This window comes from Eulemur rufifrons, chromosome 20, assembly GCF_041146395.1.
Source record: "Eulemur rufifrons isolate Redbay chromosome 20, OSU_ERuf_1, whole genome shotgun sequence".
Taxonomy (NCBI): domain Eukaryota; kingdom Metazoa; phylum Chordata; class Mammalia; order Primates; family Lemuridae; genus Eulemur; species Eulemur rufifrons.
Genome location: NC_091002.1, coordinates 38,981,541 through 39,005,281, shown reverse-complemented (window position 1 = coordinate 39,005,281; position 23,741 = coordinate 38,981,541). Strand labels below are relative to the sequence as shown.

Here is a 23,741-nt window from a genome sequence, read left to right as displayed (position 1 = left end):
GAGAGAATTAGAAAAATTGGAGTAAGAGAAAACTAGATCAAAAGACGAGAGAACATTGAGGGAAAGAAACGTAGAAATAGGATTCCTGATTGTCTCTCGGGTAGGAAAGGCACACAATAAAGACATGCATTTGAAATGTAAAAGACAAACCAATAAAGGTTTTAAAACCTCACTCTTTATTCTGGGAGATGTTTATAATGCATTGTAACTGATGAAATGCTAGGATTCATAGAACTCGGTAAGAAAAAGTCAGACAATCCTAGAGAACAATAAGCAAAAGACTTCAATGGGAAATCATAAGAGAGGATGTCCAAGAAGTTCGTAAAGATAGGAAAAGGTGCTCAACCTCATTAATATTCAAGACATTCAAATGAAGCCCACCATGATGTACTTCAACACTCCCATTAGGATGGTAAAAGCAAAAAGATCCTGACAATACCGTGTACAGCATCGATGTGGAACAATAGGCATTCTTGACTACCAATGGTAAGATGGCGAATTGGTACAAATTCTTTGGGAAATAGTTTGGCATCAGCTGGAGAAGTTGAAGATACACATCCCCTGCGACCCAGCTCAGTGCATAAACTGCAAGAATACCTCCCCACGTGCTCCAGCAAACATGTACAAAGCATTCATAGCAGCTTTCTTCTTAGTGGCCACAAACTGTAAACAACCCAGATGGTACCATAAAGATATTGTGTATATTCATACAATAGATGATACAGCAATGAAAATGAATAAAATATAGCTACACACAACACTGTGGATGAAACTCAAGAATATAATGTTGAGCACAAAAAGCCAGGCACAAAAGAATACATCCCACGTGACTCTATGTAGATAGAACAGAAGCAGACACAAGCAAAAATATGTTTTGGGGAATGCATACTTAGATTTTGAAAATATGGAAAACAGCAAGGAAGTTATTACCATTAGCCACCTTCATGAGAGCAGGAAGAGGCTGTGATTGGGAAAGAACAAGCAAGGAGCGGGAAGTGTTGGAAATCTTTCCCCCAATCTCAGAATAGTTTAATGCGTGATCACTTGATAATAGTTTGTCAAATTGAACATTAATGTTCAATACATATTTTTATTTTTATATATTTTTTGCACAATATATATCTTTACAAAAAGGAAAAGTAGTTCTTCCTCTTTTTCTCTCCTTTCTTTTTTTCTCCCAAAGCCATTAGGTAGGGCAGACTAAGGTAGGCGTTTGCCCCAAGGGGAAGGGAGCCACAGTGGCTCTGTGTGGGTGTCTGAGCTGGAACAGGTCAGCAGGGCACCTCTGTAGGAGGCCGGCTGGCACGGAGCACTGGAGCCACAGGTGGGTGAGAATGCCCAGTAAGGGGTAGGGAGCAGCGTGGCATGGAGAGTCAGCCTGAGCAGGCTGAGAAGGAATTCCCCTGGGGCTGGGGACAGCTGGCACAGAACCAGAACTGAGTGGGGTGAGGAGGGCTTCTATGCGGGGAAGCAGCTGAGTGAGGAGCCTCAGGGCTGGAGCAGAGTGAGGAAGCTGTGTTCCCATACAGAGGAGGCCCGGTGTGGACTTTCAGAACTGAAGGAGTGTGAAGAGGGTGTCCACGGGGGGGTGGGGGGGGGTGGGGGGGGGTGGGGGGGGTGGGAAGACAAGACCCAATACAAGGTAACAAAACATGAGCAGGGTGAGAAGGGTGCCTATGCATGGGGAAGCCAGACTTGGAGGGTCAGGGCCCAAGGGGTTGGAGGACATCTAGAAGTTAGGGTGGTCTCCTATGGGGAATCAAGACCAAGCACAATGAGAAGGGGTTCCTCAGAACTGGACTGTCTGTGGTGCGGAATCAGAGCCTAAGCAGGGTGAAGAGGGCATCAACCCATAGGAGGAAACTGATGTGTCTGTTGGAGCCCAAGTAGGGCGAGATGGGCATCTACAGGGTGAGGGGCCCAGTGTGGAGTGTCAGAACCTGAGCAGGGTAGAGTTTGGTATTTTCTCAAAAGAACAAACAAATGCACACACGCACACCACACACATGTTTAAACATATATATATATATATCTGTATATGTACTTTTTAAAATGACATTTTAGAATATTTTAAAAGTTAAAATGGAACTAATAGTAATAGGTTATATTATTATTCACAATTATTCATTCCATCTTTCCTTTAAGAGGATTAGATCCCTGCCCATTGCCTTGCGATGTCCAGAACCTCCTGTGGAAGGAATACACATCCCTGCCTCATTGACTTTGGGCTTGACTGAGAGCTGTGCTTTGCCTGTTGGAACATGAGCAGATGTAACACATACATTGTGAGTTTTGTACTGTGGGTTTCCGCAAGCTCCTTTGTTTAACCCCTCTGCCACGAGAAGGGGCCTGGTCTGTGTAGAGACTGCTTCTTCACTCTGAGTCCCACAGCCCGGAGTAGAGCGCCCGCCTGGAACAAAGCAGCAGACAGCTCACAACCTAGATGTATCTTGAACAAGAAAACACTTTTGTTGCGACAAGCCACGGAGAGTTCAAAGTTACTTGTACCCCAACAAAAGCAAAACTAAAATACAGTTGTCATTATTTATGGTAGTTATGTTGTATGAAGTCACTGCAAACACGGAATTAGCACATACTGAGCTATTGCTCTTTGGGAAACACAAGGTTAGTCTTCTGTGAGCCTCTGGCCACAATGTTTTCATGATCTGATCAATACATCACCTTGTGTGCTTCTGTTTGAAGACACCTTATATAATATATACTGTTGTTTCATTAACACTGAATCATGACCACGAGCACTAGAACTCATGCCTGGATGAAGCTTATCGAACACATGCATTTTCTTTGTAAGGCTCGTCACAGCCTTCTTGCACTTAGGACCACCAGACAGCACTTCAGCACAACTCTTGGGGCCCATATTAAACAGCAAAACCACCAACAAAAAGCACAAAATGGTGAAAGGTGGCACTAAACAGACTGCAGAAAGGACACTGCAAAAATGACACTTGTTTACAGTATGAGAGCTGAGGCAAGGCAGAGCAGCATCTTCCTTGACTTCAGCTTGGAACGTGCGTGTTGGTGACTCACACTTTTTGCCACTCTTCATATGTCCCTGAACAACTGCAAAGCATCATGATTATTGATTCTAGGATGACAAATAATGTTAGCAAGGAGGCACATTCACAAGTGCAGAACCTGGGAACAGTGAAAACAGAGTGCGGCAAACTCATGAGATTGTGGAAATGAATCCAAATATCTCATTAGTATGATAAATGTCAGTCAATAGGTAAAGACTGCTGGACTGGATTTTTACATTGTAGATTTACGCTATTTGAAAAATAAACATAAGCACATGGAATGGTTGAAAGCAGAAACATAGAAAAGAGACCAGGCAAATGCAAACGAAAAAGAGAAGATTCAGGGGAGTGGGGGGAGGGGATGGGGGTATAATTACATGATGAGTGCAATGCGCACTATCTGGGGAAAGGACACGCTTGAAGTTCTGACTCGGGGGGATGGGCAGGACATGGGCAGTGTATGTGGCCTGAACTTTTGGACCCCCCATGATGATAAGCTGAAATAAAAAAAAAAAAAAAAAAAGAAAAGAGAGAGAGAGAGAAGATTCAGTTAGGTTAATATCAAGCACTAGAAAGTTCTAAGATAAAGATTCATTTTAGGGATAAAGAAGGCATCACTAGATAATGGTAAAAGATCCAATTCACCAGGAATGCATCTGTATTTACCTAAATCAATAGAATCAGGACATATAAAGCAAACACGGATGTAATTACAAGCATAACTTGAGAAATCTGTGGCCATGTTGACAGCCCTCAACTCACCTTTCTCAATTATTGATAGGTGAAAAGGACAAAGAATTAGAAAGATCTAAAATTTTTGAACACCACACTATCGAGATATACATGGAATACTCAGAAGAGTACTATTCTTCCTAAGTATCAGAATGTAGATAGCTGAGCAAGAGTTATTTAGAAAATAATGTTTTTGGAGGAGTCTTACTTACTCTGCCTGAACTTAGGGCAGGGAGTGTTAAAGAGGTGCATGGAGCTAGTTGTCCTCCTCAAGATCTGCCCAGTGACTGAAGCTAAAGTGCGTTTCTGGTTGAGCAGCCATGCACCAGAACACGCTGTGCCTTTAATACGAGAAGAGGTCTGAGCAAGGAGCTCCGAGCCATGGAAACAGGGCCTGGAGCTAGGTGAGCTCCCAGCGCGGGAGAACCATAGGGTGTTGTGGGATGTAGGACAGTCATAGCAGGGCCTTATGTGTAAGGTAATAGGTATCATTTTTGGCATTCACTAAATTATTATTATTTGTTAGCTGCATCAAATATATTAATCTCTGATTATAAGCCAGTTACCATGCTTTACAACAATAGTTCAATTAATTCTTGTGTCTACAAGGTAGGTGTTGTTATTTCCTTTATGAGAAACCTCAGTAAGCTTGAGGGGCTGAGCCAAGACCACACGGTGGTAGGTGGTGGATCCAAGGTCTAACTCCAAATAGTAAGTTTTCTACCAGGTTGGTGGTTTTATTCCCATTTTCCAAATGAGGAAACTGAGGATCCAAGATAAGCTGCAGCTATAAGTGACCAAGCCAGGACTAAAATCAAAGAGGGGGGATGAATTGCCACAAGTCTTTACTTTTAGGCAGCCATGTAAATGCTCTCTTTCCCTTCCTCCCTCCCTTCCTTCTTCCCCCACCCTCTGCTGTTTTTAAATGCATTTACTCTGAGAGTTAATACAGTAAGGCATTATTCATTCCTCATAACTTAAAATAAAAACTACGTAAGGGCCATGAAGAGATATATAGACAATGGGGGGTTGAGTAAATGGGAGATCATCTGTTTATCGTGTCTGGGAGTGTCGTAAGATCCTAGGCTTGGGTAGCAACAGAAGACTAAGAGGAATCTCTTGGTTAACCCAAGGTCATCTGGGATCGTTTTTTCTTCTGTGGCACCAAGATCCAGTAGGGTGTGCCCCCGCCCTCTGGAAAATCTCATACCATCTGTTTCTGTCATCAGTGGAACAAAGAAAAGATGCTCACTGGTGTCTAGGGTTGCACCAGGAGTGACTGTGGGCAAACTAGCCCTGTAACCGTTCCAAACAAATTTCTGTGATCATTTAAGCGTGGCCTCTTACCTGGGAGCAAGACAGCACGCAAGTGTCTGGGCAGGACAAAGCACAACACCACGGCAGAGTATGGGGCGACTGGGCAGGGTCCTGGAACTGATTGTCCTAGACCTACCCTGACTCACCATCTGACCTCAGACAAATCCCTGCCACATTCTGAGTGTCAGTTTTCTTGTCCATCAACTAAGGGAATCTGGTGGGTCATCTCTAAGTTTCCTCTGCACACAGTTTGTCTTTAGATTGTACCTAACTCCTGCCTCTCTTCTCATTCATACAGGCACCTTCCTCTCCACATCTCCACCCTCTCCTGGAGGAATGCAATTTTCCTGCTCCTTCTCGCCCTCTCTTTGGAGCAGGCCTCTGCATCGCTGGCTGATGAAATCAAACGTGGGTTCAAAATCTGCAGCTCTTCTTCCGTGGGAGGCATTCTTGGGGATGGAGGGTGAGACAGAGGCGAGGACTAGTGTCGGGTGAGGCCACCTCTACTGTGGATAGAGAGCTACCCCTACTCTCCATGCTGACCCTCCAAATCCTTCCCTCACCTGCCCCCTCAAATTATTTCTCTAACTTTTTCTGTTATGTGTTTTTTCCAAGTTTAATTTTTTTTAAATTACTGAGTCATCAGGCATGAACCTGAGGGAGAGGACCAGTGAGGAGGCTGTTTCGATAGTTAAGGAAAGAGGAGGATGAGTTCAGGTGCTGATCTGGGGGGCGGGGCGGGGGGGGGTGGTAGTGAAGAGAGAGAGGAGAGGGGCTTGGAGAGAGATTTTGGAGATAGAATTGACCAAAGCCCGTGACTGATAGGATGCTGGGGTGGCAGAGAGGGAGGAAGGAATCTCTGGATTCTAATAACAGACTGGACCTGTTGATGCCAAATACCAGGATGGGGAACAGAGAGTAAGGAGGTGCTGCCTAGGCACAATGAGACACTGGTTCTGTCTTAAACGTGTTAGAACAGGGGTACTTACGAGATGCCCAAATACTGTCTTTCCCAGGCAGTTGGAAATGGGGCCTTTAGTTTCGAATAGAGGCTGTGTCTGGAGGGTCACGTGGGAATTGCAGTCGAGAGCATGGGAATAGATGTGATCACCAGGATGTATGTGTCAGGTAATGTCAGGAGACAGATGTGTCCAGAACTCCCCAGTAGATGCAGAGAGCCCCCTGGGGTGTTCAGGAAGGAGGCTATATACACAAGGCAAGTAGCTGAGAAAAGCCGACCAGGGAGGAGGGAGAGTTTTAAGAGAGAGTTCAAGCTGACAATAGGGAAGGAGCTACAATGACTGAAACTCAATCAAAGGTTTAAATGGCTCCTGGAAGCAGGAGGGAGGCTGGAATCTGTACCAGTGAGGGTTGGTTTGCCTTCACAATCGTAAGGATTCCCTTTCTATGCCTCTTTACCCCTTTGGAGGTGTCCCTATTGGATTTTATTAAGTCTCCCTGTTCCCAAACCTAGAACAATGGTTCCTAAGTAAAAGCCTACATCCTGGTGCCTAACTGCCTGCTTCAAGATTTCCTGGGGTTCTTTTTAAAAAGTGGGGTCCCTAGGCTTCTCTTTCTAGAGATTCCGATTCAATCAAGGGTCTACATGTTTTGGAAGATGCACAGATGGCTTTTTTTAATTGCACTTTTTTATTGATACATAATAATTGTACATATTCATGGAGTACATGTTATATTTTGATACAAGCATATAACATATAATGATCAAATCAGGGTAATTGGGACATGATTCACCTGAAACATTTATCATTGCTTTATGTTGGGAGCATTTGAAAACTTCTAGCTATTCTGAAATACAATAAATTATTGTTAACTATAGTTGCCCTTTTGCACTACTGAACACTAAAATTTTTCCTCCCATTTAACAGAATTACCCCTTCACCAACACCTCGTCATTACCCCTTCCCACCACCCTTACCAATCTCTAGTAGCCACCACTCTATTCACTACCTCCTTGAGATCAATTTTTTTATAGGTCCCATATATGAGTGTGAAAGTGCAATATTTGTCTTTCTATGCCTGGTTTATTTCACTTAATATAATGTCCTCCAGATCTATCCATGTTTCTCCAAAAGAAAAATTTCCTTCTTTTTCATGGCTAAATAATATTCGGTTGTGTACATACACCACATATTTTTTATCCATTCATCCTTTGATAAACGCTTAAGCTGATTCCACATTTTAGCCATTGTGAATAATGCTGCAATAAACACTGAAGTGCAAATATCTTCTGGTTACATTTTATGTCTTTGCCTCACCCAAGCGAGGTTTAGAGGAATGCCCTTCCCATCTACAATGTTCACTGTGTCTGTGACCATTAGTTGTGAGTTTGGCCCCCCCAACCCCCTAATCCCTGGAGAATATTACTACCATGTGAGCACCATAGTGTTGATCAGTTAGTACCAATTTGACGGTGAGTATATGTGTAGACTATTTCTCTGATCTTATGATACCTCACTGTGGATAATGGGCTCAAGCTCAATCCAGGAAAATATAAGAGATGCAAGATCACTGTCATTTCTTATAATTGAGTAATATTCCATTGTATACATATACCAAATTTTACTAATCCACTCATGAATTGACGGGCACTTGGGTTGTTTCCACATCCTTGTAATAGTGAACTGTGCTGCCATAAACATTCGGGTGCAGATGTCTTCATTATAGAATGTCTTTTGCTCTTTTGGGTAAATGCCCAACAGTGCTATTGCTGGATCTGACGGTATTTCCACTCCTAGCTCTTTGAGGTATCTCCAGATTCTTTTCCACAGAGGTTGCACCAATCTGCAACCAGTGGTGTAAGACTGTTCCTGTCTCTCCAAATCCTTGCCAGCATTTGTTGTTTTGGGATTTTTTTGATAGAGGTCAATCTCACTGGGGTTAGGTGATATCTCATTATGGTTTTGATTTGCACTTCTCTAATGATTAGAGATGTTGAGCATTTTTTTGTATATTTGCTGGCCATTACTCTGTGTTCTTTTGAAAAGTTTCTGTTAATTTCCTTTGCCCATTTATTGATGGGGTTGTTTGATTTTTTCTTGTTGATTTTTTTAAGTTCTAGATAGATTCTTATTATCAGCCCTTTATCAGATGTGTAGAGAGCAAATATTTTCTCCCATTCTGTAGGCTGTCTATTTTCTCTAACGATAGTTTCCTTGGCTATGCGAAACCTTTTTAATTTGATCAGATTCCATTTATTTATTTTTGTTGCTGTGGTGATTGCTTTGGGGGTCTTCTTCAAAAATTCTTTGCCTAGGCTGATGTCAGAAAGGGTCTTCCCAACATCTTCATCTAGAATTCTTAAGGCTTCATGCCTTAGGTTTAAGGCTGTTATCCAGGCCGGGCGCGGTGGCTCACGCCTGTAATCCTAGCACTCTGGGAGGCCGAGGTGGGCGGATCGTTTGAGCTCAGGAGTTCGAGACCAGCCTGAGCAAGAGCGAGACCCCGTCTCTACTAAAAATAGAAAGAAATTATATGGCCAACTAAAAATCTATATAGAAAAAATTAGCCGGGCATGGTGGCGCATGCCTGTAGTCCCAGCTACTCGGGAGGCTGAGACAGGAGGATCCCTTGAGCTCAGGAGTTTGAGGTTGCTGTGAGCTAGGCTGACGCCACGGCACTCACTCTAGCCTGGGCAACAGAGTGAGACTCTGTCTCAAAAAAAAAAATAAAATAAAAAAAAAAAAAATAAATAAAATAAGGCTGTTATCCATCTTGAATTGATTTTTGTGAGAGGTGAGAAGTGGGGATCCAGTTTCAATCTTCTGCATATAGCTATCCAGTTTTCCCAGAACCATTTATTGAAAAAAGATTCTCTCCCCCAGTGTATATTTTTGTCTGTTTTGTGAAAGATTAGCTTACCATAGGTGGATGGTTTCATCTCCTGATTCTCAGTCCTGTTCCAAAGGTCTAGGTCTCTATTCTTGGGAAGGTGTACAGATGATTTTGATGTATGCTCCAAATTAGGAGCCATATACTATTCTTAGCCTCAAGCCATACTTGGAGTGTGCATTAAGAGTGCCATGAAGGTTAAAAGATATAGCTGGAAAGTACTAAAATTCTCAGTGGCTGGTGGAAGACGTGGAGCTTCTGAATTGAGTCCTGGATTGTAAGTCCCAGACCTGCCCTTAATTCACTATATTGTCCTATCTGACCTAATTTTTATAAACATGTGAAATTAGGTTGGTGCTCATGATAAATGCTTGGAAGATATGGTACTTCCAATTCTAAAGTTCTATAATACCAAGACTCAGTAGTATCCAAGAGGATCATGCCTCTCTGGCCAGATTCCACTGGAGGGATACCCAGTTTAGAGCCATGGAGCCACAACATTAAGCACTGTATTGTCTATCTGTTGCTGTGTAACAAATTATCTGTAAATAAGAAGTCTGGCATGGTGCATCTGGGTTCTTTGCTCAGGTTCTTACCAGGCTGAGGTCAAAGTGTCAGCCAAGGATGTAGTTCTCATTTGGGACACAGTGTCTTCTTCTAAGATCACTGGTTATTAGCAGAATCATTTCCTTGAAGTTGTAGGACTGAGGCTCCCTTCCTGGCTATCCCTTCTAGAGGTCACCCTCATTCCTTAGCACTTGGCCTCAGCCATCTTCAGAGTTACCAGTTGGATCCTTCTCATAGTTTGAATCTCTCTGACCTCTTCTTCTCTACCGATCAGAAGAAAACTCTGCTTTTAAAGGAGCCAATTTATTGGTCTGGCCCACTTGGTTGTTCTCTGATCTTAAGGTCAACTGACTTGGGACTTTAGTTTTTCTGCAAAACCCCTTCACAACAGTATCTAGATTAGTGTTTGATTCAATAACCAGAAGATGGGAATCTTGGGGGGTACAACTTTAGAGTTCTGCCTACCATAAGCACATGAAATCAGGAAGCCATGTCTAACCCTAGAAAAGGAGGAAACAAACTCCACATCTGCCAAGCTCTTACCTTGGGCCAGATGCTGTGATAAGTGCATTATTGACATTATCTCTCTTGACTGTTATAAGCAGCCTGCAAAGTAGGGGATTGTTATTCTCATATTAAAGGTGGAAAACTTATGACTCAGACAAAGGAAAATACTTTACCATCATTGTTTAGCTAGCGAGTGTTGGAGCCAGGGTCCCAAGGTGGATCTGTCTGACTGTAGTTCTCCTTCCACTCCACCATTCCTTCCCCACTTAGAGGTAACCAAGAAGTCATACAACCGAACTCAGATTGGTCTTGAGTTTACCAGGAGCCAAGGGCCAAAGTTAAGCCTCCTGACTTCTATTTCCATGATGTTTCCACCACTCCTTACTAATTTCACCTATCAACCAAGGTACTGGAGGAAAAGGAGTTAAGCAGTAAAATATTAAGTTTCAAAAAGAGAGGGGAGCTCCTAAATTTAAGGCAAGGATCTAGGTCCTTACCTAACCCCTTGTCCTGGAATCCAAGATCCTTCTCCTTCCGTTCTACCTTGGGACTAATTCCTGATTCAGATCCATCTAAATGGGCTAAGAGTGGTAAGAGACACACCTGGCTCCTAAATATAAGCAGATCAAGAACCCAGAATTGAAAGTAGAGGATTGGGATGGAGAATTTCATACTCCCTTTTTCTGTGGGAGGAGAAGAGCTGCAACTCTCAAGGGATGTGTGTGTGGACATTTATTTCTTGCAGAGAAACCAGGAGTGTGCCCCAGAGAAAGGATTTCCTGTCACGTTAAAATTCAGGACCATTGCAGAACGGATTTCGACTGCTTGGGACATGAGAAGTGCTGCACTTTTGCCTGTAGAAAGAAGTGCTTGGATCCCTATCAAGGTAGTGGCACCCAGATTAAGGGCAAAGTTGCCTTTTCCGGTTTCCCTCTTCTTGCTCTGTCCAGAACTGGTGGGATGGCAGGACAAAGAGTCCAGGGCTCACACTTTTCTTTCTCTTGTTCAACTCCCAACGCTAGAGTACAGATCATGAAGTCTAGACATGGTGGCCACGAACAAGATAATATTAATGTTAGTCTTCTTTGGTCAATATTCAGTCATTCACAAATAACTAACACCTGTTGCATGCTCACTATGCATCAAGAGACCGTCACTCTCACGTCTGTAATCCTAGCACTCTGGGAGGCCGAGGCGGGTGGATCGCTCAAGGTCAGGAGTTCGAGACCAGCCTGAGCGAGACCCCGTCTCTACTAGAAATAGAAAGACATTATATGGACAACTAAAAATCTATATAGAAAAAATTAGCCGGGCATAGTGGCGCATGCCTGTAGTCCCAGCTACTCGGGAGGCTGAGGCAGTAGGATCGCTTAAGCCGAGGAGTCTGAGGTTGCTGTGAGCTAAGCTGACGCCACGGCACTCACTCTAGCCTGGGCAACAAAGTGAGACTCTGTCTCAACAAAAAAAAAAAAAAAAAAAAAAAAGAGACCGTCACTGGCACTGTGGCAAAATCAAACCTCAGTCAATTTAGACTGTGGGGTCATTTTGGGACTCTTTGGCCTTCAAGGAGGTTTCCTGGTAACTCAGGGAACTGTGAGTTTTATCAATATTCTTTCATTCACTCACTCATCATTCATTTATTCAACAAATATCTATTGTAAATGTCCTTTGGACAAAGACCACCAGGAACACACCTGCAGTTGAACAAGTTGGGTTTATTCCTTGTTGCAATGTGGGAGAATGTTCACCATAGACAACAATGAGGCATTTCAGTAAAAAGCTGTTAGAAAGAATCTATTATAGGATTTGGGTTTTGACTGGATAATTTGGGGAAGGGTCCAAAGGAGTGAAGTCTTGCTCTAGATTGTGTCTGTCAGAAAGTGGGAAAATTCTATGACTGGGTGTCCCAGTGAATCTTAACAATACAGAGAACAGACTAGAGTGAAGGTAAAGCTTTAACTGGTAGAGAAGTATAAGTCACCCATGTTATCTGAGAGAGGGAGGTGTTTGGTATCTTGTAGGTTTCACTTTATCATGGTCTCAGAGTGATCTTGTCTGATTTTTTACGTTCAACAAGGGTCTTGTCCTCCTGAAGCTCACAGCAATGGAGAAGAAAGATAAACTCCAAAGTACAATATTCTTATATGCTCTTCATAATATTCTTTGCAATGAAGAAGTGATTCTAGGAAGTGCTGTACAACATAGAGTATTATTAGTAGAACTAGGACTAGAACCTAGGCTTTCTTTTCTTTTCTTTTCTTTCTTTTTTTTTTTTTAACTGTGCCCCTTTCTATCTATGACTTGGATGATAATACCATGAACTATGACAATGGCTGGGGACCTGACCTCCTACTTTTATCTCTACCTTTTATGTTCTTCTCTTTTTTTTTCTGCCCTCAGAACCCTGCACACTGCCCTTAAAACGAGGAATATGTAAGCTTAACCTACAGCGCTGGCATTTTGACTTTGAAAAAGGTAGCTGCGAATTCTTTATATTTAGGGGCTGCCTTGGGAATGTGAACAACTTCTTCAGCATTGATGACTGCAAGACGGCCTGCATGTCAGTTGGTGAGACCCATATCCTGGCAGTCGGAGGGCCTAGTTTAACTAGAAATAGTATACCAGTGAGGTTATAGGCTCAGACTTTGAGGTTAAACTTCCTTGGTTCAAGTCTTAGGTCTGTCATTCACTGGCCAGGAGGTCTTGGGCCAGTTGCCTGCCTTTGTGAGTTTCAAATTTCTTGTCTATAAAATGAATATAATAATAGTATTTACCTATGGAATTGTTCTGTCAAAAAATGACACAGTATACATAAAGCGTTAATAAATTTTGGCCAATGGGACCTGAAAGCCAGGTCTACTCCCTTGGAAGAAGGTTCCTCATCATATCAACTTGTTGAGCATCACCCTGAGGATTTATCCAAGAATGAACCATAGAAAAGCCAGCTCAGGAATCCCATGGAGTAAGTGTAGACACTGGCAGTGGAGAGTAGGATGGGGTGGAGGGGAAGGCTGTGGATTCCTTTCTTATTATAATGATCTCCAGTAATGTTGGGAGACAGTGCCCTACAGCACTTAGGAGTCAAAAGACCTGGATTACAATCTGACCTTTCCCACTTACTGCAAGTTTCTTTACCTCTTTGAGTTTCAGTTCCCTCCCCTGTGATACTGGAATAATAGCAAACACCTCATTGCACTGTCGGTAGGAGTATATGTGATCAAAAACACACAAAGACCCTACATGGTAGCTGTCCAGTGGTGTGGGTTCACCGAATGGTAGCAATTGAGGTGGTGACCACTGACCTTCAAAATGCAGCACTGTGTGATGTATGAGGCAGCGTTGCAATATCAACCTCAGATTCTGTGAGGCACACTAAAAGATGTACCATCACCACCACTTTACACATAAGGAAATAGAGACAGAGAGGTAACTTTAGTTGCCCGAGCACCCATGATCGGTCAGGAGTAGAGCTGGAGTTTTAATTTCATGGGCCCAATGGCAATCCTGTGGCCTGACTTGATGAAACAGAGACCACAAGCTTCCCTTTGTGGGAGGCTCTGAGGAATAATGGCGCTGTGGATGAGGACTTGGTCCTCTCTCCCAGGAGCATCAGGAAGACAAAGCCAGGGAAATGGGATTGGGCTGGTTTGTGGAAAATTTAGGTTGGGACTCAGAGACAATGTGAGAGTCAAGCATGCCATGGGCTGCCCCTGACTGGGGGAAGAATTTCCTGGAGAAGTCCTCATAGAATTTGTAATCAGATAAGGACAACAGCAGACATGCACAAAATCCCAAAGAATTGATTTAAATACCATCAGTGTCCTAATGACCCACACTTCACTTGTCTAAAATGGAATCACTTACCTTCTTCCCCTACCCCAAATCTGCTCTATTCATAGTTCTCTTCACCTATTAATAGGTTGAAAAAACTTTAAAATCACACTTAGTGCCCCTTTTTCTCAGTTAACATCCATTAAATAAGGAAATAATTTTAGTTCTACCTTGAAAGTAGATCCTGAATCTGACCACTTCTTACCACCTCTGCAGCTGCCACCCTAATCTGAGGCTCCGTCTTCTCACCTGGATTACTGCAGCAGCCTCCTAAAAGCTCTCCCTGCTTCCATCCTTCGTGCAGTCTATTATCAACACAGTAGCCACAATGACCTTTTTAAAACATGGATCAGACCATGTCACTCCTCTGCTGAGAACACTGCAATGGCTCCCCATTTCATTCAAAGTAAAACTAAATATCCTAAAATAGCTTGCATTGATTTGTGTAGACTTCAGATGATTATCCCTATTTTACAGAGAAGGAAACTGAAGTCACTCATTAAGTGGCAGAACTGGGACTTTACCTCGGGGCTTCAGGCATGAAGCCCAGCACTCTCTCTACCGTATCCCATGATATGGTGAAGAAATGTCATTCTTGGATATTTCTAAGAATGGATAGGGTAGGATGAACCAAGTTGCAGAAAGAAGCGCTAGCTTTGAAGAGAAGGAAAAGCTGTTTGAAGGGTGGTGAGATGGGGTGGGCTTTGAAGAAACTCACATCTGCTCTTGTTTTAGTCAAGGAAGGACAGTGCCCACTCTTTCCTTTCACTGACCGTATGGAGTGTCCAGCTTCGTGTAGAAGTGACATCGATTGCCCCAAGGGGCATAAGTGTTGTGACTCCACATGTGGCTTTGTTTGCTCCAGGGCCTGGACAGGTGAGGACTGGAGATAAACCTGCCCAAGTCTACTGGGCATATGCTAAGGATGCCCTGTTGTCCCATGGAATGGGAGTGTCTTGAATCTCAGATTCCCCTTGGGTTGACCTTTGAAGAACTTTGGGAACCTTTCCCCTTTTAATGCCCAGCCAGTGCCCCAATGTTGACTTCTTGACCTCTGAAGACTATTGTGCTGTTCTTCAAAGCCAATCATCACTCTCCATTCTTCCCCAAGAAAACTTACTTGTTCTGAACCTCATTCCTTAATGACCTGCAAGGTGACAATATCCATTGATTCATAAAAAAATTTTATAACCATTAGATATATTCCTAATAAGCTCTCATGTCTGCATAGAACTACAGAGCATGAACATCACAGTCATATCCTGTAAGGTGGCCTTGGGAAAAGATTGGTAGCAAATGCTCTTGGAGTAGAAGCCAACTCTAAGCTGGTGTTTATTCCCACATGTAGTCCCAGGGATTGTCAGTGTTTTAAGGTACACCATGTTATGGTAGCAAGAGTTAAAGGCTTTTCAACAGACTTCAACTTTTCTATTTGCATTCTGTGTGGCCTTAGGCAACTCACTTCCCCCATATGGTCCTCGATTCCTACAATTCATAAAACAAGAAAGTTCTGGGTGCTTCCTAATACTCCTTCCACCTCTGGTACTCTGGGATTATATAACCCCAATTCATTAATTCTGTAGGAGCAGGCAAGTATCCTATCATATTGCATAAATCAGATATGGCAAGACTTTTTTTCATACTCTTCAAGTTATTAGCCATAGAAAGTTGATACTCCACCTCCTCTAGTCTATTGTTACTGTAGGGGAAAGGGTAAGAAGCTTAATCAGAATAAAACCCTGTTTGAGAGTCCCAAGATCCCCCAAATTTATCTCAAATTATGACCTGGTATTTCAACATCAAGTATCTTATTTTACCCTATAAAGTCAAAGAAGGTTTCTGCCCACGCAAGCCCTTGAAGTGTGCCAGGATTGATAAACCCGAGTGCCTGCAGGATGATGCCTGCCCGTTGGCAGAAAAGTGCTGTACGGATTGTGGACTGAAATGCATGGAACCCCAAATGTGAACAGTAAGTAGAAAATATTATCATCAAAATAATTAATTATGACTAGCATAATCAAAAGCTATCAGTTTTGTCTTGTGTCCAAATACCTTGCCAAATTGTCTTATTTTTTTTTATTTCAGGATATTGTAAGGGTACAAATATTTTGGTTACATTTTATGTCTTTGCCTCACCCAAGTGAGGATTAGAGGCATGCCCTTACCCTCTACAATGCTCACTGCATCCATTAGTTGTGAGTTTACCCCCCCCAACCCCCTAATCCCTGGAGAATATTACTACCGTGTGAGCACCATAGTGTTAATCAGTCAGTGCCAATTTGATGGCGAGTACATGTAGAGCCTATTCTTCCAATCTTGTGATACCTCACTTTGGATAATGGGCTCAAACTCTATCCAGGAAAATATAAGATGTGCTAGATCACTGTCGTTTCTTATAATTGAGTAACATTCCATTGTATACATATACTAAATTTTAATAATCTGCTCATGAATCAATGGGCACTTCGGTTGTTTCTACATCCTTGCAATAGTGAATTGTGCTGCCATAAACATTCAGGTGCAGATGTCTTTATTATAGAATTTCTTTTGCTCTTTTGGGTAGATGCCTAGTAGTGCTATTGCTGGATCGAATGATATTTCTATTTTTAGCTCTTTGGGGTATCTCCAAATTCTTTTCCACAGAGGTTGCACTAATTTGCAGTCCCACCAGCAGTGTAAGACTGTTCGAGTCTCTCCACATCCTCACCAGCATTTGTTGTTTTGAGATTTTTTGATAGAGGCCAATCTCACTGGGGTTAGCTGATATCTCATTGTGGTTTTGATTTGCATTTCTCTAACGATTAGAGATGTTGAGCATTTTTTATATGTTTGGTGGCCATTATTCTGTCTTCTTTTGAAAAGTTTCTGTTAATTTCCTTTGCCCATTTATTGATGGGGTTGTTTGATTTTTTCTTGTTGCTTTTTTAAAGTTCTAGATAGATTCTTGCTATCAGCCCTTTATCAAATGTGTAGAGAGCAAATATTTTCTCCCATTCTGTAGGCTGTCTATTTTCTCTAATGATAGTTTCCTTGGTTGTGCAAGAGCTTTTTACTTTGATCAGATCCCATTTATTTATTTTTGTTGCTGTGGTGATTGCTTTGGGGGTCTTCTTCAAAAATTCTTTGCCTAGGCCAACGTCTGAAAGGGTCTTCCCAACATCTTCTTCTAGAATTCTTAAGGTTTCATGCCTTAGGTTTAAGGCTGTTATCCATCTTGAATTGATTTTTGTGAGAGGTGAGAAGTGGGGATCCAGTTTCAATCTTCTGCATGTAGCCATCCAGTTTTCCCAGCACCGTTTATTGAAAAGAGATTCTTTCCCCCAATGTATATTTTTGTCTGTTTTGTGAAAGATTAGCTTACCATATGTGGATGGTTTCATTTCTGGATTCTCAGTCCTGTTCCAAAGGTCTATGTCTCTATTCTTGTGCCAGTACCATGTTGTTTTAATTACTATATCCTTATACTGCAGCTTGAAGTCTGGTAGACTGATACCTCCCAGTTTGTTCTTTTTACTTAAGATTGCTTTGGCTATACAAGGTCTTTTCTGGGGGTCAGATCACACTGTTCCGGCCGGCCAATGGGCGTGGCAGTCCCATGCTCTATTCCCTATTGTATATCTTGCACTCTCCACACTTTGTGGTGGATTCTCCAATTCACCTTTTTTTCTCCAGTGCTGCTTGTCCCGCACGGCTTCTCTGCAGATTCACGATGCTGATCCTGTGGGAGAGCGATCCACTCCTATGTAACTGTCCGTGTTCTTCACCTCCTACTCTGGGAGCAAAGAGCCAGGAGGTCACCCCTAGTCTGCCATTTTTTCTTCATTCCAAATTGTCTTATTAAGTATAACAATATTTAATAGGGTTACTTTGATTATATATTCATAACATCTGAAAATAATGATAAATTTGACTCTTTTTATCCAACTTGATGACTTTATTTTCTTGTCTTCTTATGCAGAATCTCTGAGATAAAGTTGAAAATAAAGGCAATAGCATCTGTCTGTGTCTAGTTCTTTATTTTCAAGTCAATAGCTACTGCAGTAGTATAAAAAGACATTTGTTGTTGGATTTGGGATAAATAGATTTTATGCACTTAGGTCATTTCCTTTTTTAGGGTTATTTCCTATCCACTTACAGTTGCCACTGAAAATGATTGCTGAATTTTACACTATGGTGCTCACACGGTAGTAATATTCTCCAGGGATTAGGGGGTGGGGGGGGGTGTAAACTCACAACTAATGGATGCGGTGAGCATTATAGAGATGAAGGGCATGCCTCTAATCTTCACTTGGGTGAGGCAAAAACATAAAATGTAACCAAAATGTTTGTACCCTCATGATATCCTGAAATAAAAAGAAAAAGAAAACGATTGCCAAATTTTATCAAATATTTTTTAAGCATATAGTCATATAATGATTTTTGTCTTCTAATTTGTTGGCTTAATAACCTACATTAGTTTTCATATGTTGAACCATCCTTGCATTCTTAGAATAACCTTAATCACATTGATAGTATACTTGTATCAATACACTGTTGGTATTTTTTGGCAAATAGTTTATTTAGAATTTTCATATCTATAGTCAAAAGGAAAGTAGGTTAATATTTTTTGTTCATTTTGCTATTTGGGTCATATTATTTTCACAAAACTAGCATGGGAAAATAATTGGGAAACGTATCTACTTTTTCTATGATCTGAAATATTTTTGATAACATACCAAGTCTCTATTCATTGAAGGCTACACAAAATGCAGGCCCAAAAGCATCTAGGTCATGTTCCTTCTATGGTGGTATATTTTAGTAAATTTTAAATATTTCATCTTATAGTCTGTGCAGGTTCTCTACCCCCTCTTCTGTGAACTTAGGCCTTTTATATTTTGCTAAAATTGATCAATTTTCCCTATATTACTTTAGAGTAGTATAAATTGTTCTCTATGTGATTCTTTTCATATCTTTAATTTTGATTTATGTTTTCACTCATACATTCATGTTTCTACCCACCCATCTACCCACTAACCATGCAATCCACTTACTAATCTACCCATTCACTCACCATCCATCCAAGTACCCGATCCCCACTCACCTATCCTTCCATTGACACACCTTTCAATTTATCTATTTCCCCACCCATGTGTCCATCTACTTATCCTTCTTACTCATCTTCCTTCTACTTACCTAATTGCCCATTTTACATCCAGTCTTTAATCCATCTACCTATCATTTACCTCTCTCCCTCTCTCTTTCTCTCTCTCTCACACAAATTACTTTATACCCATTCAACATACTTTCCCATGATTTCTACACCTATCTGCCTCCATCCACACACCAATCTACTCATGCACCTTCCCTTCAAACAGCCTCCATCAATAGGTCCACTGTCTCATCACTAACCTATTCATCCTTATATTCAACCCATTCCACATCTCCAGCCAACCAGTCATCCACCTATCCATAATCTACGCATTTATGCACCCAAATATCCATGCTTCCCTCACCCATCCCCTTTCCTACTCATTCAACTATCCTCCTGTTCATCACTCTATCAGCTACCCATCCATCCATATATTCACCGACCTATACACACACCTACCAATCCCCCCACCTACTTCACTCACCCAGGAGGATGTACTGTTTCCTCTCGGCATATTCATGTTCTATGTACTAGGTTCTAGACACAGCTTTGTTTAATGGAGCTCAGAGCCCATGTGGGGAAGCAAACATGCCATCTAGTAATACAGTTAGAGGCACAGAGAACAACATAGAAAGCCAGCGACAGGAAATCAGTCCATGTGACAGGTCTTGGTCTAATTCAAAAGCAAGAGTTGCCAGACAGAGGCCAGTCTGCTTGGTTCTTCTCGGAGTCCCCCATTCTGAGCACAGGACTGGTCCTAGAACAGAAGTGGCACTGAGGCAGAAGTAGGGCACCATGGCCCTCAGTGAGAAGAGATGAGGCACAGACAGGCAAAGGCCCAGGTAGGTCTCTGCCCAACCTTCTCTAAGAAATTAGGTGACAGAAGGGCCAAAACCACGATGCATCCCAGGCTCCAAAGACATAAATCTAGTTCCACCTGCTTGGGAAATGAGACCCTTGGTTGTGCCTGAAAATTAGGCAGGACAGAATAGGATGGAACAACCAGAAAGAGTGTTAATTTATTTTCAACAAAATTTAGAAAAGAATGCACCCAGGCTGGGCACTGTGGCTCATGCCTGTAATCCTAGCACTCTGGGAGGCCAAGGCAGAAGGATCACTTGAGCTCAGGAGTTCATCAGCCTGAGCAAGAGTGAGACCCCCATCTCTACTCAAAAATAGAAAAATTAGCTGGGTGTGGTGGTGTGCACCTGTAGTCCCAGCTACTTGGGAGGCTGAGGCAGGAGGATTGTTTGAGCCCAGGAGTTTGAGGTTGTAGTAAGCTGTGATGAAACCACTGCACTCTACCCAGGGTGACAGAGTGAGATGCTGTCTCAAAAAAAAAAAAAAAAAAATGCAACCTTAATTGGGGACCCTGGGAACCATTTACTGACTCCATGAGTCTTGAGTCTCTGTCTCCACTAATGACATCACCTTCTTCTCCGCCCCCTTTCCTTTTCTAAGATGTGCACTTTTACTGAACCAGTCTTGAGTCTGTGTACAGGTAAGCCCTGGCTGCCTCCACACCTCCACCTACTCCCAGGGAGACTGAAGGCCTTCAAACATCTCAAGTTGGAGGACAAACAGGGGACCACGATAGCTGATCATTCTAAATAAACCAAAGATAAAAAGTATCACTCTGGTTTCTCTTCAGATCATATAAATCTTTTGCCTTTTTAAAAAGTATTAGCCAAAGATTTTAAGAATTTGCATTATATAATTTACACAAAAGGAGAGCTGTCACCTCCTCTGTGTGGACTTGGGGAGAAGACTGGATCATTCTCCTTAGAGAGAAGGGGGTGCTTTTCAGAGGACAAGGGACTTCCTGTAACAATGCATCTCATGACATTTGGAATGACTGTTTAGAAAAAAGAACAACATACAAAGTCCTTGGCCACATTGTTGAACTTTGGGGGATGTCAGCTCCAACTGCTGTTGCCTTCACCATTCCAGTTTTTAAATCCTGAATCAAACCAAAAACAAACAAACAACCCCCCCCCCCACAAAACCAAAGAAAGCCATGCTGATCTCATCTTGTTTTCTGAGCAAGTTAGGTTTTATCAAGAAGAGGTGTAACAAATGCAGCTAAGGAACAGTCTGCCTAGAATAATTTGTGGTGGATGGTGGAGGGGCAGACTCCTTGTATTCCTGCTTGGTGATTCACATCTGCTGGAAGGTGGACAGCAAGGCCAAAATGGAGCCACCAATCCACATGGAGTACTTGTGCTCGGGGCGGGGAGCAATGATCTTGATCTTCATAATGCTGGGAGCCAGGGCTGTGATCTCCTTCTGCATTCTGTTGTTTGGTGTCTGGGTACCTGGTAGTGCTGCAAAAAGCACTGTGTTGGCATACAGCTCCCTGCAGATGTTCATGTCACACTTCCTGATGGAGCTGCAGGTAGTTTAATGGATGCCACAGGATTCCACTCCCAGGAAGGAAGGCCTCATAGCACAGCTTTTCCTTGATGTCACACACAATTTCCCACCTGGCCCCAGTGGTAAAGCTGTAGCCATGCTCCCTGAGGATCTTCATGAGGTAGTTGGTCAGGTCCTGGCTAGGCATGTCCAGATGCAGGATGACAGCATAGGAGGGAGGGCATAGCCCTTGTTGATGGGCACAGTGTGGGTGACTCTGTCACCAGAATCTATCATGATGCCAGTGGTATGGCCAGAGGCATACAGGGACAGCTTAGCCTGGATGGCCACCTACATAGCTGGGGTGTTGAAGGTCTCAAACACGATCTAGATCAAATTCTCACAGTTGGCTTTGTGGTTTGGGGGGCCTAGGTCAGCAGCATGAGGTGCTCCTTGGAAGCCATGGGCAGCTTGCTGTAGAAGGTGTGGTGCCAGATCTTCTTCATGTGCTCCTAGTTGGTGACAATGTCATGTTCGATAGGGGTTTCAGGGTCAGGATGCCTCTCTTGCTCCAGGGCACACTGCCCACGTAGGAGTCTTTTGGGTCTGTGGCCACCATCATGCCCTGGAGCCATTGTCAATGATGAGTGCGGCAATATTGTCATCTGTGGTGAGCTGGGTGGTGGATGTGGACCAGTGGCAGAGCAGCAGGGTGAGGGCCAGGGGTCCATGCTCACAGGGTGGACATGGTCTTGGTGGCTCTTCACCCCTTTTGGACTCACCATTCTTCTCCACCTTTAACTCCACAGTGAAATATCAATATTATATCCACATGGATACCAGAAGTTTCCCTAGGGAACTGTGGCAAGAACTGATGTGCTCAGCTCCCTCAACCTTATCTCTGACACTCACTTGCTGGGTGACATTCAGTCAGCAACCTCACTTCTCTGGCCTATGATCTTTGTCTATAAAATGAGAAAATGGGGCTTGATGGTCCCTCAGAACCCTTCCACCTGGTTATTCTGGGTTTTCACTTCTCTTGAGCTGGGCTGAGTTTGGGAGAAGATGGGAAGTAGAATAAGAGGACAGCACTGCTGAGGATGTTACTCATTAGAAACTCTACCCCTTATCTCTCGTGGGATCTTCCTTAAGTGAGATTGTGAAGTTGGCGGGATGGGATTCCCATGGAGGCTCTGTCTGTCATCCCAAATTTTGTGACCATATCGTCACTCGCTGATGATAAGGGTGGCTTCTGTCTGTCATGTAGGAAAATTTGGAGAATAAAGCTTGGCCCAAAAGGGTAACACCTAGTCACAGAAGGAAGTGGGAACCCTGCATGGATGCAGAGAGACAGGAACACTCATACACTGCTGGTGGGACTGCAAACTAGTGCAACCTCTGTGGAAAGCAATATGGAGATACCTTAAACAGACACAAGTAGACCTACCATTTGATCTAGCAATCCCATTATTGGGCATCTACCCCAAAGAACAAAAGACATTCTATAAAAAAGACATGTGCACCCGAATGTTTATAGAAGCACAATTCACAATAGCAAAGATGCGGAAACAACCTAAGTGCCCATCAATACATGAGTGGATTAATAAAATGTGGTATATGTATACCATGGAGTACTACTCAGCCATAAGAAACAACAGTGATATAGCACCTCTTGTATTTTCCTGGATAGAGCTGGAACCCATTCTACTAAGTGAAGTATACCAAGAATGGAAAAATAACACCACATGTACTCACCATCAAATTGATCATCACCTAAGAGCACATTTAGGAATAACATTAATCAGGTGTTGGGCAGATGTGGGGAGGGGAGAGGATGGGTATATGTATACATAATGAGTGTGATATGCACCATCTAGGGGATGGACACACTTGAAGCTCTGACTTGGGGGTGGGGGGCAAGGGCAATATACATAACCTAAACTTTTGTACCCCCACAATATGCTGAAATAAAAATTAAAGTTATAAAAAAAAAAAAAGAAATGGAGCCCTGAAGATAACATGTACTCTTTGAAGAATATCTCTCCCCATAACCAGGCCTGACTGAGTGGCTGGTGCTGTGGATTCCGTGGCTGCAGGATGCTGCCCAAGGTCGCCAGCACCCTCTTTCCTGTAGGTCTTCCACTATCCCAGTTAGAACCCAGAAACTCTGTGGTGTTACTGAACTGTATTCAGTTGTAGTCTCTTGGACAGTTCCCTTCATCTCACGGTCTTTCCTCAGACAATAAGGAGTTTGCAGCAGAAGGTAGAAGCTCCCCTATAAGCTCTGACCTTCTCTGTCGCTCTCAAAGCAACATGGCTTTGACAAACACCAGCTGAAGACTCTGTAATCAGCCCGATTCTTCCCCCACAGCCCACTCAGTGGCAACATCTTTACTCTTTGGCGTTAGTCAGAGAAT

General features: G+C 42.8%; 1 protein-coding gene and 1 pseudogene across 1 annotated transcript; one reads left to right on the top strand and one right to left on the bottom strand.

The window, feature by feature from the left end:
• The first annotated feature begins 1,896 nt into the window (after nt 1-1,896).
• LOC138400730 (WAP four-disulfide core domain protein 8-like) lies at nt 1,897-15,810 on the top strand. Its single transcript, XM_069495774.1, has 7 exons — nt 1,897-1,911; nt 4,089-4,174; nt 5,386-5,495; nt 10,759-10,899; nt 12,414-12,581; nt 14,580-14,720; nt 15,671-15,810. Exons 1-7 carry the CDS (start codon nt 1,897-1,899, stop codon nt 15,808-15,810), a joined length of 801 nt encoding a protein of 266 aa, XP_069351875.1.
• A 5,260-nt stretch (nt 15,811-21,070) lies between these two features.
• Nucleotides 21,071-21,946, bottom strand: LOC138400837 (actin, cytoplasmic 1-like; annotated as a pseudogene).
• Nucleotides 21,947-23,741: the final 1,795 nt, after the last annotated feature.

Excerpts from the sequence above, each read along its gene's own strand:
- LOC138400730 (XM_069495774.1), top strand. Across the intron at positions 5,496-10,758 it reads GCTGGCTGATGAAATCAAAC|AGAAACCAGGAGTGTGCCCC; the intron begins GTGGGTTCAAAA and ends TATTTCTTGCAG. Across the intron at positions 10,900-12,413 it reads GTGCTTGGATCCCTATCAAG|AACCCTGCACACTGCCCTTA; the intron begins GTAGTGGCACCC and ends TTCTGCCCTCAG.